General features: G+C 39.3%; 1 protein-coding gene across 1 annotated transcript in view; it reads left to right on the forward strand.

The window, feature by feature from the left end:
* The window catches only part of LOC136883059 (uncharacterized), a 106,168-nt gene extending 102,494 nt beyond the window's left edge, over positions 1-3,674 (forward strand). The window contains exons 17-18 of the mRNA XM_067155206.2: positions 137-253; positions 2,064-3,674. Coding sequence (XP_067011307.1) covers positions 137-253; positions 2,064-2,196 — 250 coding nt within the window. The 3' untranslated portion in view covers positions 2,197-3,674. The remainder of the gene's footprint in view (positions 1-136; positions 254-2,063) is intronic.
* Positions 3,675-15,405: the final 11,731 nt, after the last annotated feature.

A 15,405-nucleotide genomic window follows, 5' to 3' on the forward strand; every position in this document is an offset into this window, starting at 1 on the left:
TTGTGCTTTTTATACGGGATCCATAAATCACTATAATTATATCCTTCCATTTGCAAGATTTCTCTCTTGTGGTGGAAATAATTCTTAGTAACTGCATGGAGAAATTCTGCTCTGATTTTTTATGTGTATGTTTCAGGATTGGAAGAACCCTCATCACAGTGGGAACAAACCCCAACAGTAACATGGGATTGGCTGTTATTAACCTGGGTGTATGCCATTTGCCTCCTACCTTCCGCACAGATATTGCTAACAAGTAAGTGGAAAAAACAAGATTTTTAAAGGATTATTTTTGGTTTATTCATCATTGTCATAATCACCCTGATTTCTCCTTATCCACATGTAGCTGGGTCAAGGCAACTATGCTTCCACTCCACTTATCTTGCATTCCTTCACTACTCCTCATCCATTCTAATGTTGAAGATGGCATGCAACTCAGACCCCAAGTCAGACTCATTAACCAATTAACCTGGCCAGGAATCAAACCCAGGGCCCTCCGAACCGAAAGCCACTATGCAGATCATTCAGTCAAGGTGCCAGACATCTGTCACTGAGTTTCATTCTTAACAAAGTCCATCCATTGTTGCTGTCTCCCCCTCCCCCCCCCCCCCCTATCGCTCCCCACTCTAATTGTTTTGAAAACGTAAAAGTAGCCTAAGTTACTCCTTATACCATCAGCTATCAGTGAAAGTCCCGTCAAAATCAGTCCAACAGTTTCGGAGATTAGCCGGAACAAACAGACAGGCAGACAGAAATTTTAAAAGTAGCCTAAGTTATTCCTTATGCTATCAGCTATCTGTCAGTGAAAGTTCCATCAAAATCGGTCCAACTGTTTCAGAGATTAGCCAGAACATAGAGACAGAGAGACAAAAATTGGTTTTAAGTTATAAGTACCGTATATACATTCATATGCACTTAGTAAAATGTTGTTATTTTGACATTACAGACAGACACTTCAATTTTATTTATTTGTATAGATTAATTAAAGTGGTAGTCGCTTAGCAATCTGCTAAGTACAGAATGTATTGTGGGTTAGGATAAGCCTTTGCCTGCGGTTATTGAAGTGATCATTTAATGATTTGATGTTAGGTATATTCTCAGAGTTGGCTGAACTTAGAGACCTGTCAATGTCTCATGATTGATTGGCGTGTAATTCCAGAAAGAATTTTAAAAAATGAAGCAAATCGGTCCAGTAGAACAGACGGACAGATTTGCCAAAGCTGTTTTTAGTAAACTCTTTTAATATATATATATAGTTGCCCAGTTCTACTTCCTCTTAAGAGAGCCACCACCACCATCACCGCTGCTGCCGCTGCTGCCACCACCACCACCTCCTAATCATTAATAAGTTTAAAATAAACCATTCATTCATTCCTTATCCGGACAGCATTTTAAAAAACCTGTAGCTGCAATGGCCTTGTTGTTCCCTCTAAAAAGATGCTTGTGGTGTGTATGGGTTGTTTAGGAGGGGACAGATAAGTAGGTGGCTTGGGTCTTGTTCAGCACCACATTCATACAAGGTGTCTGTGTTTGCTGGAAGGATTTCCCATTTCTTGAGGTTGATTTTGCATCAAGCGGTTTAGGGACTTCCATACAGGGTAAGGTAGGTCGGCGCCAGGAGCTAGTTCTTCCTTTGGTGATGTGTCTGTGGGCAGTGAGCTACTCCATCTGTTAAGACGAGTTGTCTTTGCTGTTCCCTCCAGTAGCAGAGTCCTAGAAAGAAAGCTCTTGCAGGATCTGAGGTGATTTAAAGTGGTGATGTGACAGAGAACAAAATATGTCATTCTTTGTTTAATTGTGTGTATTTTATAGAGGTATGTTATAATTAGTGTTTTTTGGAAGACTAAAATGTTTTAAAGTTATGAAAATAGCAAAAGTAAAATTTTCTTTCTGTTTGGTACAAAAATAATCCCAAAACCCCTTGAATTTCATGTTGGTATATACTACAGTATTTTATTTGGAATATCGTTATTTAGGAAGTTGCAATAATTGCTTTAGATATAAGGTAAAGGTGTAATTTGCCTTTTCACTGAATGTAAATCTGATGAATTCTCTCCCAACAACAGGTTGCTGGCACTCATTGAACAGTACAAGGGCACCTGGCTCCAGCGTCACCTTCCGGCGGGGCTGCAAAACTCCCTCTTGGTGCTCACATCCGTCCTGCATCGCTTCGTGCCTAATGATTCCAACGGCACATAACACAACCTTATTCACTTTTGTTAGAGATTATGCACTGTAGACTAGCACATGGTGTAAACTATACCAAAATATGAACATGCTTGCAAGTGTCACAGACACTTCAACTCTTTCACTCAAAGATTAAATCTTTCTATAAGAATCCTTTGAATGTGCAATTATATTTTGAAATCTGGAAATTTGAAATTTTTCTTATTCAACTTTAAGTTTTATATAGACTTTTAGTGGAAACTGTTAGGTAGTCCATGGAAAATTCCTCATAAGGCTAGGGTCACACTTGCGTGATTTCAAGCTGCGTTACTGCGCATTTTTCATGCAGCTGGATGGCCTGCGAGGTGAGTGGCCAAACTTGCGTTTTGTCATGCTGGATTTCTGCGTATTTTTCACGCTGCTGAACAGCAGGGCACATGGTCGCACTTGCGTGCTTGCTCGGCGGTATATTATTAGTGTGTTGTATATTGTGAAGAAGCAAAGCTTCACCCTTTTTCTGCATCTGGAAAGAATTCCAGTAAATAATAACTCTGTTACGTTTTGTGCTGTATTGGTTGTTTGTCGTCGTGTTTGAAGGAAATATTGGATCCATCTATAATAAGTAACAGGTCATAAAGTAGACAATTTGTGCTCCTACACAATAAACTAAAAGACAACGAAGAGAAATTTTCGAGTATAACAGAATGTTCGTGAACTTATTTGAAATCCTTTTCTGCTTGTTGAAAAATGCTATCAGCAAAAGAAACATGTCTCTCCCAACACAATGCTCGTTACTGATAACCATGCATTTCTCTTCACATCTCTGGTTTTGAATTCTTGGTCCTTTGTATTGTAAAAGCACAGGTACTTTTGTATAATTCCATTTTGCAAAGTAAAAGTACAAAACGAACGCAGATGGACCATGTGTAGTATTCACACAAGAGCACAAATACTGCAGCATCTTCATTCAGCAAGTTTGGCCAGGCACTGAATAGGAAATCACGCAAGCAAAATGGTCCTGTGCCTGTTCTCGAGAGGGCGACCTTAAAGACGCGCCTTGTCTCGCGTCTCACAGCTGAAAATTAGGCTGTGTCTGGCCAATCCCGTCCAAACTAGTGTTGTGCATTTTTGACGCAAGATTTCGCGCAGTAATGCAGCGTGAAATCATGCAAGTGTGGCCTAGCCTAAGGCAGTTGTCCAGCTGCAACAGAGATAGTGATGCATTGTCTGACTTGGATTTTCAAGAAAGTGTTTTATAGACTGAGATAAATCTTTTCTATTCATAACTTGTTTAATCATTCCAAAATTTATAGTGGATAGTAAAGAATGAAATCATTGAAATTGTAAATAATCATAATCATCATCATCAAAGCAAAGCCATCTGCATGCATACCGAGAAATCCCTTTGAGGACTGCAATGTAAAACCTCAACACCAACTGAGATACATTACATTAGATTACATCTTTATTGCCCCACCATAGTACAAATCATCGGTATTAGGTAATAAAGAAAATAGTACATGACAGGACTAATTACTTAACTACAACTAAATCTTTAGCTAATTTCATACTAAATCCACTATGTATCATCTTACACATAGGTGGATAGCCAGTTCCACAGTTCAGGTGATTTTTTGTGACCAACTGAGATACAATGGTTAGCTCTATGCTCAGCCTCCTTTCTCCTGAGGAAGTTATCTGGTATTAATTTTTGGTATAGGCTGAGTGAACCTCACAGCTGCCTACCACTCTAGAAGAGGAAAACTCATGTCTAAATTTTTCGACTCTGATGGGGATTCAACCCACGTCCTTCCAAGTGAACTAAGCATACCTTTACTTCCTTGATTAAGTAGCCCCTCATTATCATTATTAGTTGCCTAGATTGACAAAGCTTATAATACAATTACTTCAAGACATGAAATGATAATGAACCCTGGAGAGGGCGTGTCAAAATAACCCCGTAAGGAGACGCGCATGGTGTTTAAAAATAGCACAAATTAAGCAAAAACTATTTTTAATGTTACAAAATTAGTAAATAATTTTGAACCAACTTGTAAATAATGTTCAAAGGTGTTTTAACAATACAGAAATTGGATGTTTAACAATTGACATTCATTCTGCGCCGTCACAGGATTCTTGACTTTCCATACCGCACGGAACACATGTCACTGCCAAGTGTTCTTTGCAGATGTGTCACTGGCATACATGGCGTCTAGTCTTTGTTTTTCTGATTTTTTTTTTTTTTTTCCCCCCCGGTTGTAGCAGGCCTTTGTGGAGCTGCAGAGGGCTGCTCTTCTTCAAGCAATCCTAACATTTGGCGAATGTTCCTTTCCTAAAATTCTTTAAATTTCTCTTTCCTTATTTCTATCCATGATGTGTTGACTTCAGTATATATGAAGGCACTATTTTACACGAAAATAAAACAAAACTGACACATTCTTACAGTATTAACTTAAAAGGTAAAATAACACCTAACTCATGAACACGCATACGTCATGGGGCACGCCAGGAATTTTAGGCCGCGTCCGTCAAACAGTGCACTCAGGCTGAAACTGAGGAGCGTGAGGGGTGAATTGTTTATGCACACTGTTAGTGGACGAGTCCAATGTAAGGTACTGAGGGGATGGCAGTTAGTGGCCCGCTACGTTAAGAACTATAAAGACTGTGTCGTGCCCTCTCCAGGGTCAAAAGAAAATGCATAAAAACACTAGAGCAGTTAGACCTAAAAATAACAGGCAAAAATACAACATTAATTTAGAGATATTGAAATTATATTGAAACTACAATTTAGTATGAAGCCTATACAGATTTTTTGGAACTTCAAACACAGAAGGACCAGGTCTGTGAGTGATTGTGGTAACTTCCATTAAGCTATGTACTATAAAAGTGAAAAGGTACAAAATTTACAAAAATAGTGGAACTCAAGTTTTAATACTCTTGAGAACCACTGAAGGAAATCAATGGAATTAAGAAGACAATAAGTCCAGATTAATGTTACATACATGAAAACATTTGTATTCTCTCATTTTTTAAAATCACATGTCCATCAGACAACAGTAAAGTATCATCAAGAAGAAAATGATACACTAGAGAGTAATGTCACGGGAGTTTAACCCGTGGACAACGTTGTCACCATCTGCGTGTAGGACAGTTAGGCTTTCTGGCAGTCTTCTTTTAGGGCAGTCCTCCACAATGTGTTTTATGGTCTGCTGGTTCCCACAGTTTCTTTGCAGCCCCCATGGTGTAGAGTGGTGTGGCTCAGACCAGGACTCACCCTGAAGCTGTTAAGCTGACAACACATCTTTCGGGGGAGGTCAAATTTAGGCAGCTTCTGCGTTTATGTGGTTGTCATTATGCTGTCACTTCCATTCAGTGCCACTATGGAAATATGCCTTGAGCCTAGTGAATATTTTGTGTGCCGGCCTCCTGGATTTGAGTAACATAGCTGGAAGGCTTTGCAGGTCAATGAATAGACGTATGTCATTGTTGTCAAACATCATTGATGTGCAAATGCTGCTTGTCACCTGATGCTTGACGGGTTGATACTAGGAAGGACCGGGAGGCAAGGAAGGGGAGGAGACTGAAAAGTCCTGTTGATGGTAACCCTTGATAGATTTTAGCTGCACGTCAACCTTTCCAGGATGCATACTATCAGTCAAATAAGGGCACAGTACATGGAGTTGGAGTTGACGAGACTAGATTTCGCACCTGTTAGGTTCCTATTTTATGCACCCCATGTTGACCCAGCAAGCTTTTTGACGAGGTTGACTCTGGTTTTCACTTTCTTTGCTGTATTTTTCTGAGTGTTTTTCTATAGGACAGGGTGCAGTTGAATGTTACTCTGAGGTACTTGTGATTGGCATTCTAAGGTACAGAACTTTTGCCAAACTGGGAATAATACTGATCTTCATTCTTGCCAGTTGGTTGGAGAAATGGAACCAGCATGCCTCCATTTTCGAAGAGTACACCACCTGCTAATTTAATTTCCACTGTGGATTTTGAAATAATGGTTGGCAATAATTTAACTCGGCATGTTACAAGGGATAGTTTGCACAAATTTGAGAAAAAGTCCTTCCCACCACGTGTCATACGCTGCAGACAAGTGCACAAACATCGGAATCAATCTTCAGTTTTATTCCTCATAGATTTTACTTAACTGCTACTTTTGCATTAGTCTTCTGTCTGCCTCCGTAGCATAACGGTTAGTGTTATTAGCTGCTGTCCTTGGGGGCCCAGGTTCGATTTCTGGTACTGCCACAAATTTAAGAATGGCAGGAGGGCTGCTATGTGGTTGAAATGGTTCATGCAGCTCATCTCCATTGGGGGTGTGCCTGAAAATAGCTGCACCACCTCGGGTTGCAGACACGAGTTTACTATTGGTCTTCTTATGAAAAATAATATCTCTTGTATGGAAGTTAGTATGACAAGGTGTGTGTTGGAACAAATACAAACATCCATTCCCCAAGTCAGATGCAGCTAAAATCACTGACCTGGCTGGTAATTGATCCCTGGACCCTCTGATCGGAAGGCCTCTATGCTGGCCATTCAACGAAGGAGCCTCATTTCCACATCTTCACTGGGAAGTTTCTTATAAATTCTCTTTATTCTCTTCTAGACATTTGGATTATTCATAATAAATTTTTTCAAATTTGAGGTAATGATGCCATCACAACTTATGATCTGAAAGAAAGCTCTGTAGCTTATATTTCATCTACAGTTATAACTGAGCGACGGCAGCAGCACTCAATCTAAACCGAGTTGCTGCACTGATGCTGGGCAATAAAATGTACGCTGTATCTGCGCGCTACTTGGCGTCAAATACAGTCATAGAAACTAAAAACTTACTCGTCATTAAAAGAGATGCTCAGAGTGACACCACTCACCTCTCATTGATAAAAGTAAAATCATACATTTCTAAAATTTAAAGAAGGTTGACAGTATCACAGCAATTTATAGTCTCTGTCAAATGAAAAGCATTTCGGCCTTGAGAGACTACTTCAGAATGTCCAGCAATGTAGTTGCTTTTTTGGGCAGAAGAAAGTGGCATGCGATTCTGTACAGCAAAATAAGGCAGAGATTTAGACACACTTCTTTCCAAGAGAACTCCTATTCCATCAAGCTTTCTGTTATGAATGGACCTGGTGGGGCAGAACATCTTTACTCTATTGTGTACTGTATTCTTAAACGTATTAACACTAGAGCAATGGAAACAATACCGATCTCTTGCCAAAATGAATAAGATGACTTCATTTATCAGTACATCACCGCACTCTGCCGACATTGATCCTACTTGCAAGCATTAATAACGTGACAACCAAGCATTTCTGTACCCCTATTGATATATATTTTTTGTCTTCTCTGCGTATGAGGAATTCACACCTAAAGTTTTGCCTGTTTCTTTTTGTTACATCCTGTAGTGTACAAACAAATTTGTGTTCAAAAATTTAATGATGACAGTGAAAGAGTTGAAATACCTGATACACTCATCATGTGCTGTCTGTTCCTTTGTTACATATTTATAGAAAGTATTACAAGGGTGGTCAGGTAGTAACTGTTTTTCTCTCAGTCAGTGTTTTCTTTCTTACAATTTGATTTACGTCGCACCATCACAGATAGGTTCTTATGACTATGATGGGATAGGAAAGGGCTGGGAGAGGGAAGGAAGCAGCCATGGACTTAATTAAGGTACAACCCCAGCATTTGCCGGGTGTGAAAATTGGAAACCACAGAAAACCATCTTTAGGGTTGCCGATAGTGGGGTTTAAATCCACTATCTCCAGAATGCAAGTGCAGCCATTTGCTCGGTAATCAGTATTTTACTTTTACTTCATGAAGGTTTGAAAAACATAAAGGAAAAAAAGATGAACAGAACGTTTTTTACGCATTCATACAGCGCACAAAATAAAAAAAAAAGAAAGAAACAGCAATCAGTATACTCAAGTAGATTGAATAATCGCAAAGATTATTGTATTGTTCAACTGGACATTTACCTTCCTTGTACGAGCTATGGTTAACCAGATCAGGGAGCAGTATTTGGTTGCTGTTGCTGATCTGAGTGGTTCAGACAGCAAAAGGCCTTCCGTGCCCCAGTTGGCGTGTTCGATCCCGGCTTAGATTACAGTGGCGGCTCATGACATAAAAAGTTGTTGCAGCCGTACCTTCATACGAGTAGCAGTGCAGTTTGGACCACATAGCTGTGAGCTTGCGTTCAGGAGATAGTGGGTTCAAGCCCCGCTGTTGGCAGTCTTGAAGATTGTCTCCTGTGGTTTACCATTTCCACACGAGCCTGTACTTCAATAATTAATGCCATGTTTGCTTACTTGCCCGTCTGAGCGTTATCCTACTCTATTGTCACAGTGCGACATAGGAGAAACAATGTTGAGTGGTTTGCTTGGAGCATGTAGTCCACTGTTGCTGTGGTAACCACCATGAAACGGATTGCAAGTGCAGCAAAATTTGTTCCTGGTGGATCTGGCTGTACTGCAGGATATAGGTATAAGAATCGTACCAAAACAGCATGCAACTCACTTGAAAGTGTTTTGAGCGGGTTTTCTTGCACACTATTACCAGTAATTTGTTTGCCAGTGTTCAGAAATGTTATAGTTTGCAGTAAACAATGGAAAACCATGAAATTATTTACTACACATATTCTGGACAAATGGTTGGTGTAGCCAGACTGTACCTGCTGTACCTGAAAAGCTGATACTGAAATATTGTAAAAGTATTCGAGCATCTTAGGTGAGAGTATCACTACATTGAAAAGCAGGAGATAATATGAGTCTGCCTAGTCAGTACTATACAAAAAAAAAAACCTGTTTAATACATATTATCTAATGGTAAATGTTTTCAGGAAGCATAACTCTCTTCTTAAGCAAAATAATAGTTTCCAAAATCCAATGACTTGATTAAAATAACAAATTAATGAGATGTTCAACTATTAATACCAATGAGTTAGCTGTAAAATTTATAATGTCCAATAACGGACCATTATATTGGTATTATAAATTTACTCATTCAGGACAAATATTTCATGTTCCCTATGGGAATCAACATCTATATCATGTTCAACTATTATCAAAATATTATTGAAAACAAACAATTGAAATCCAGCTATTACTCATATCATCTTCCGGTTTTTAGTGTAGTGGGATTGTCACTGTAAGTAATCAATACGGACCACTACAGGCCATTAATATGGTCAAGTTTATAGATTGTCTATGGGCGAAACACTGGTAAATTCACAATTGTAAAAGCGTCAAGAGCTTGATTACTTTCATGTTGTAATAATAATTATTATTATTTCTGATGCCATAGTGTAATGGTTAAGAATATTTGCTGCCGCCTCGGAGACCAAGTTTCAAATCCTGGTACTTCCAGAGATTTAAAAATGGCAGGAGGTGGTTAAAACTACTTGCATCTCATCTGCACTAGGGGTTTGCCTGAAAAAAGATGCACCGGTTTGGGATAAGGACATGAGTTTACTTTAGTCCGATTCTGTAGCATAACGGTTAATGTTATTAGCTGCCATCCTCGGAGGATCGAGCTCGATGGGAGTGTTTAGAACCACTGACGTAGTGCTTACTGGTTTTTATTTATTGAGTGTCTGACCATGGTGTGTGGTTAAAATGGTACATGCAACTCACCTTCATAGGGATGCTGGGCTTGAAATGAGCTGCACTACCTCGGGATGAGAATATGAGTTTACTTTGCCTTGGTGCATGGCTAAATGGTTAGCATGGTGGCCTATGGTCCAAGGGCTGCTAGGTTTAATTCCCATCCAAGCAAGGGGATTTAATCCTTAATTGGTTCATTCTACTGCTTTGGGGACTGGGTCTTCAACATTAGAATTCAACCCAGGTAGGACCTCATCTTCACAGATTCACTGATCGGTGATGGGCTTTAACTCGAAAGACCTTCATAGGCCATATGCCATTATTACCGTATTTACGCGAATAATGCCCGCATATTTTTTTTAAAAAATTGAGAAACGAAATTGGTTTTATTTGCATCAGTGTTGGCCTTTTTTTTCAAAACGAGCCTTCCTAAACTTAAGGTGTGGGGATTATTCGGGTAAATACGGTATTTGGTATGATACTCTTTGGAAATCAGATGCCCCTATTGGTTGTGTACTGTAGCATGAAGCAACCACTGAGAACAAAAGCTGAAAAACGGATGTTTGAGTGTGGAATGCTGTAGCATATCCTTTGTGAAATTTAGGTACAAATTGTCTTGGGATAAAGCTTCTTTCTTTTACTTTCTGAACCACCATTGTATATTTATATTTAAAGACAGTATGATAAAGGGACAGGTAGTCCATACATCTAGAGTAAGATGGCAGTTTCGTCCTGAGCAGCTTTATTTTTTCCCATTTTATAAAGAGGTATTTCCAGGTCTAACCAGATGATGTTGAACTGTTTCTCTGGGTAGGAGTGGAAACTCGTTCCTTTTATTATCATGTTATTTGTTAGAATGATATCTGCTTACCCAAAGTGTTGATATTTGTGAATGGAGGCTACTAGTTGTTGAGTTCTTAGACTAGGACATACTCTGTGATCACTCTGCAATTGAATTATATTATACAAACTATTGATTCTATCAAGAGAACTGTTTTGATTATCATATCAAAATCCACTTTCACACTTCGTTCACTGTCCATTATTGTCAAGATAAAGCAAACTGAAATGAAGCTACCAACAGCAACTGCCTAGTCTTACCATAACACTGCCACAAAGTCATCAGTAAATTGATGTAAGGTAATGAGAGGTATTTCAGTATTCTAATACTGTAATACCAGTTACCCTACCGCTACCGCTACCGTTATCTGGTATTTCAGATATGAACACAAAACAAAATTTACTTCTCTGAAATATAATTATATAAATGTAAAAATATATCGTACAAACAGAATAATTATATTTTACTATCATCAAAGTATCCTCTCTTGGATTAAATGACTGCCTCACAAACTCGAGGCATGCGGTCAATCAGTTTTTGTAGGTATTTTGAGTCTATATGATTTCACACATCTTAAACAACATTCCAAAGATTTTCCTTTTTGGAGATATGAAATTCCCTAATACATCTGTCCACTTCATCCCAGACCATTTCACTGAGATTACAGTCCGGACTTTGGGGCGGCCAGACCATTTCTTTCAGTACTTTCTGTTTTTCCTTTGATGCAATGTACTTCATACAGAATGCTGACCCATGTTTTGGGTCATTATACTGTTGTAAGGTGAACCCTTTCCCTATTAAGCGCAATCCACATGGTATTGTATGATACTGAAGTATGCGGTTGTAGTACTTCTGATCCATAGATCCTTCTATTTTCACAATGTTTCCAACTCTTTCTCCAGCAAAACATCCCCAAACCATAATAGAAGCCCTACCGTGTTTAACTGTAGGTGGAACGCACTGCTGGGTCACCTTTTCTCTTTTACATCGGCGAACAAATATCCTTCTGGTTCCAAAAATCTCGAACTTTGATTCATTTCTTGTTAATTTCTACAAATTCTGCGTGAATTTGTGGTGCTGTGTTGAACCTATTTCTCTTACTAATAATTCTGATGAATTTATCAGCACTTTTAGTTGTTTCACAAGGTTGTCCTGGTTGGGGTCTGTCCTTATTGCTACCTGTTGTTGTCTGGCGGTGAAAGTTATATTGCGTTATAGACACGGAACATTGTTTTGCAATTTGGCAGATTGATAAACCTGCTTGTCTGAGTATTACAATTGCAGCACGTTTTTCTATGGATATCTCCACTCTTTCAGCCATAATAACGATGTGCACACTGTCAACTGTCACTAAGGAACTGAAATGCAGGAACCAAATTGTACATATCCTAGTGATGCTTGAAGTACACTGCGGACATCACAACACTACAGGGAACAACAGAGGTGCATCGAATGGGCTTTCAGTCATCAACTAGGTAAACAAACATACCAGTTCAATGCAACATTCTTTTGGGGTACTATTGCATCTACATGAAATCAAACACATAAGCCTGAGATGTCCAACAAGTGTTGTACTATTCCTGTGCTTACTCAAGCATAACAGTGGTATTATACCATATCTACAGGGAATTAGATGTAAATTATTAGGTGTATTGAGATTAATGAGCAGTAGAGGGCATGAATATGTAATGAACACAAATCATACATCATTTTCAAAATGCCCACCATTAGCACACATGCAGTCCTTAAATATCTTTGTGGTCACTCATTAATTGCATTATGCAGCACATCGACAGGGATTTCCACTACTTCCTTCATGAGGGAGCACTTAATACTAACAATATTTAAGTGTCTCTTCTTGCAACCTTCGTCCTGAAGCACAGACCACAATTTGTAGTCAAGCAGGTAGTCGGAAGGCCAATCATTGGTGGAAATGAAGTCTGGCACATTGGTCACAAGATGCTGTTGGTATGTGTGAGCCTTACGTGCTGGGGCTGAATGGACTGTGAAAGAAGCTGTCGAGGTTCCTGACCAGTCTCTCTAATTTATTTTTATTTAGCACACGATGCAAACACGACGACTAATAGAATATGAAATACTAATAGAATATGAAATACAGGAATTAAGAACTGTGCATAATTAAATACAAACAGTTCAATATCAACAGTTAATGTACACAACATCATATAAAGAGTTGCACATAGCCAAGAACCATTTTGTACCAGGAAAGGTATGAAACTACTGCACAACTGAAAAGTTAATTTTGGATGTCCAAGTTGTCAATCCAAGCCACAGCTTCTGGTGTGGCCAAGTTCATTCCAAACTCCTTGAGAAGGTAGGAAGCAGACATTCTGACACTATGTGCTCCATTTCTGCTGTTACAATAGGGGGAGGCAGTCCAACCCCCTTGGTGAAAAACAGAGGCAGTTTCTTCTTATGCCACCTCATATGCGGTACATTGAGGCAGATTTGAAACCTATAAGTTTTAAGTCTTTGACTAGTATTTTGTGCAGAAATGTAGCTTAATTATGCCCCACCACAGCATGTTTGATGCAGGATGATGGGCCTTCATGACCCTTGGAGCCTTATTGTCAGCTTCTCTTGAAATTGTAGAGTTTACCCTATCATTTTGAGCATTGAAGGCCTCTTTAATAATGAAGACCTTTCCATCAGTGAAAAGGATTCATCAATGACCATTTACTGTATAATGCTTCAGTAAGCACTCAGCTTTTGGTAATCTCTGGCACTTCAATTCATTTGTTAGGAGGTACCTTTTGCAAGTATGTAGTCCCAGGTCGGTACTACTTAACATGAGAGAGACATTCTGGATATTTTTATCTCTCAGGTCATTACTGTCTATCTTTTTTATTGGATTTCTGTGCACATTTGCTGCCACTGCTTTAACCAGTTCTGGATTCCATATTGTGTCGGGCCTTCGTTGCCTTTCACAGTTTGTATCTATGAAACACTGGATACTGTTATATATGAAACTCTGGGAAATTTTGAGCTTCTAGAGCATTTAGAAAATCTCACCAGACTGGACTACCGTATCTTCAGCAGCATTGACATTTACATGATTTCATCACCCCTTACCCACCAAGCGAGTTGACCATGCAGTCAGGGTCGTGCAGCTGTGAGCTTGCATTCGGGAGATAGTGGGCTCGAATCCTGAAGATGGTTTCCTGTGGTTTCCCATTTTCAAACCCAGCAGATGTTGGGGTTGTACTTTAATTAAGGCCACGGCTGCTGTCTTTCAATCCTAGCCCTTTCCCATCCTTCCGTCACCAAAAACCTCGATGTGTTAGTGCAACGTTAAAGAAGTAGGAAGAAACAAAACATAATAACCCCAGTCCATCGTGAACGCTACTACAGTTCAGCTAACAATGGCTCATGTCATGCCTCAGGAATGTGCTGCCCTCTACAGCCTTCGTCAGAAGTTGTGACAGTATTATTATGGTAAGACTAGGTATGTTACCTGGAAACAAATGTCTGAAACGTCCATTGAAGTAGTGTTGTTTTATGCAGATAAAAAAAGACTGCTAATTTTATATTAGTGTAGTGCTCTTTACCTTCCTCCTCAACTTTTCCCATGCCATGGTGGAGTCGTGGTTATGAACTGTGTCACGTGTGGACTTTGGCTTTGTTTTACAGGCAAATGCCTTTCTTGACTGCAACTCTACGTGAAGAGACACGTTCATCATTGCATTGTCTCTGTGGTGGTTGGCAGTGTGGTTTGTTGAGACAAACTTTATCATAAAATCCACAACTTGGCCTGGAATCAAACCTGGAAACCTGTGAACCGACCATTGAGTCAAGACTGTGATCCACTACATTACACTGAGATAAAATTGTCCCATTGTGGGCAGAATTTGGCCGTTTGACTGAGAATCCATTTCGTTAAATTCTTGAACACGGCAGTACTGCTAGTTATTTCTGCTGGAGGAGAGTGTAGTGAATTAAAGCATATATCGGGCTCGTGTTGTAATATACTTTTCTTCTTCTTATCTGGCTCCATGACTGAATGGTCATTGTCTTGACCATTGGGTCTTGGGTTTGATTTCTGGCCGGGACATGGGATTTTAATTGTAACTGGTTTATTCCCTTGCTTTTTGGACGAGGTGTTTGTGATATCCCTAATATTGCTGCAACTCGCACAAAACACTACCTCCCACCACAGGAACATGCATATGCATTTACATAGCAAGTGCTGCATACCCTCACTGGAGGGTCTGCCTTACAAGGGCTACATCCGCCTGTAATAGTCGCACTAAGTTGTTGTTGTTGTTATTATTATTGTTCTCATCATCATCATCATCATCATCATCATCATCATTATCATCATTGTTATTATTATTACTGACAGCATCTGCCATGTCAGTATTTGCCTTTTTTGTAGACACTTGCTGTTTAAAGTCTTCCTTCCTGTCTTCCCAGAATGATTAAAGTATTTGTTTGCTTTCCATTCTTCTTCCTACCATTTCTGATGGAAGCACTCATTTCTTAAGCTTAAAACAGTGAGTAGTTCCTGTCCTACAAGTACCGTAGTTTGTGAGTTGAATGCTTACCCAGGTTTCTGGAATGTTTTCCTGCTATTAAATCCAGATGTACCATGGATATATTTGTATGTGTGCTTTGATTTTTGTTTTTCATTTTTCTGATATAGGCAGTTGTTCAGGATATATCTGAACAATTTTAGAAGTGTTCTCATCTCATGGAATTCCATGCCACATTATAGAAAACTGCATTGGAGGACAGGCATGGGAATTATATCCCCTTCCTCACTACAGG

Source organism: Anabrus simplex, chromosome 11 (genome assembly GCF_040414725.1).
Source record: "Anabrus simplex isolate iqAnaSimp1 chromosome 11, ASM4041472v1, whole genome shotgun sequence".
In the NCBI taxonomy this organism is placed as follows: domain Eukaryota; kingdom Metazoa; phylum Arthropoda; class Insecta; order Orthoptera; family Tettigoniidae; genus Anabrus; species Anabrus simplex.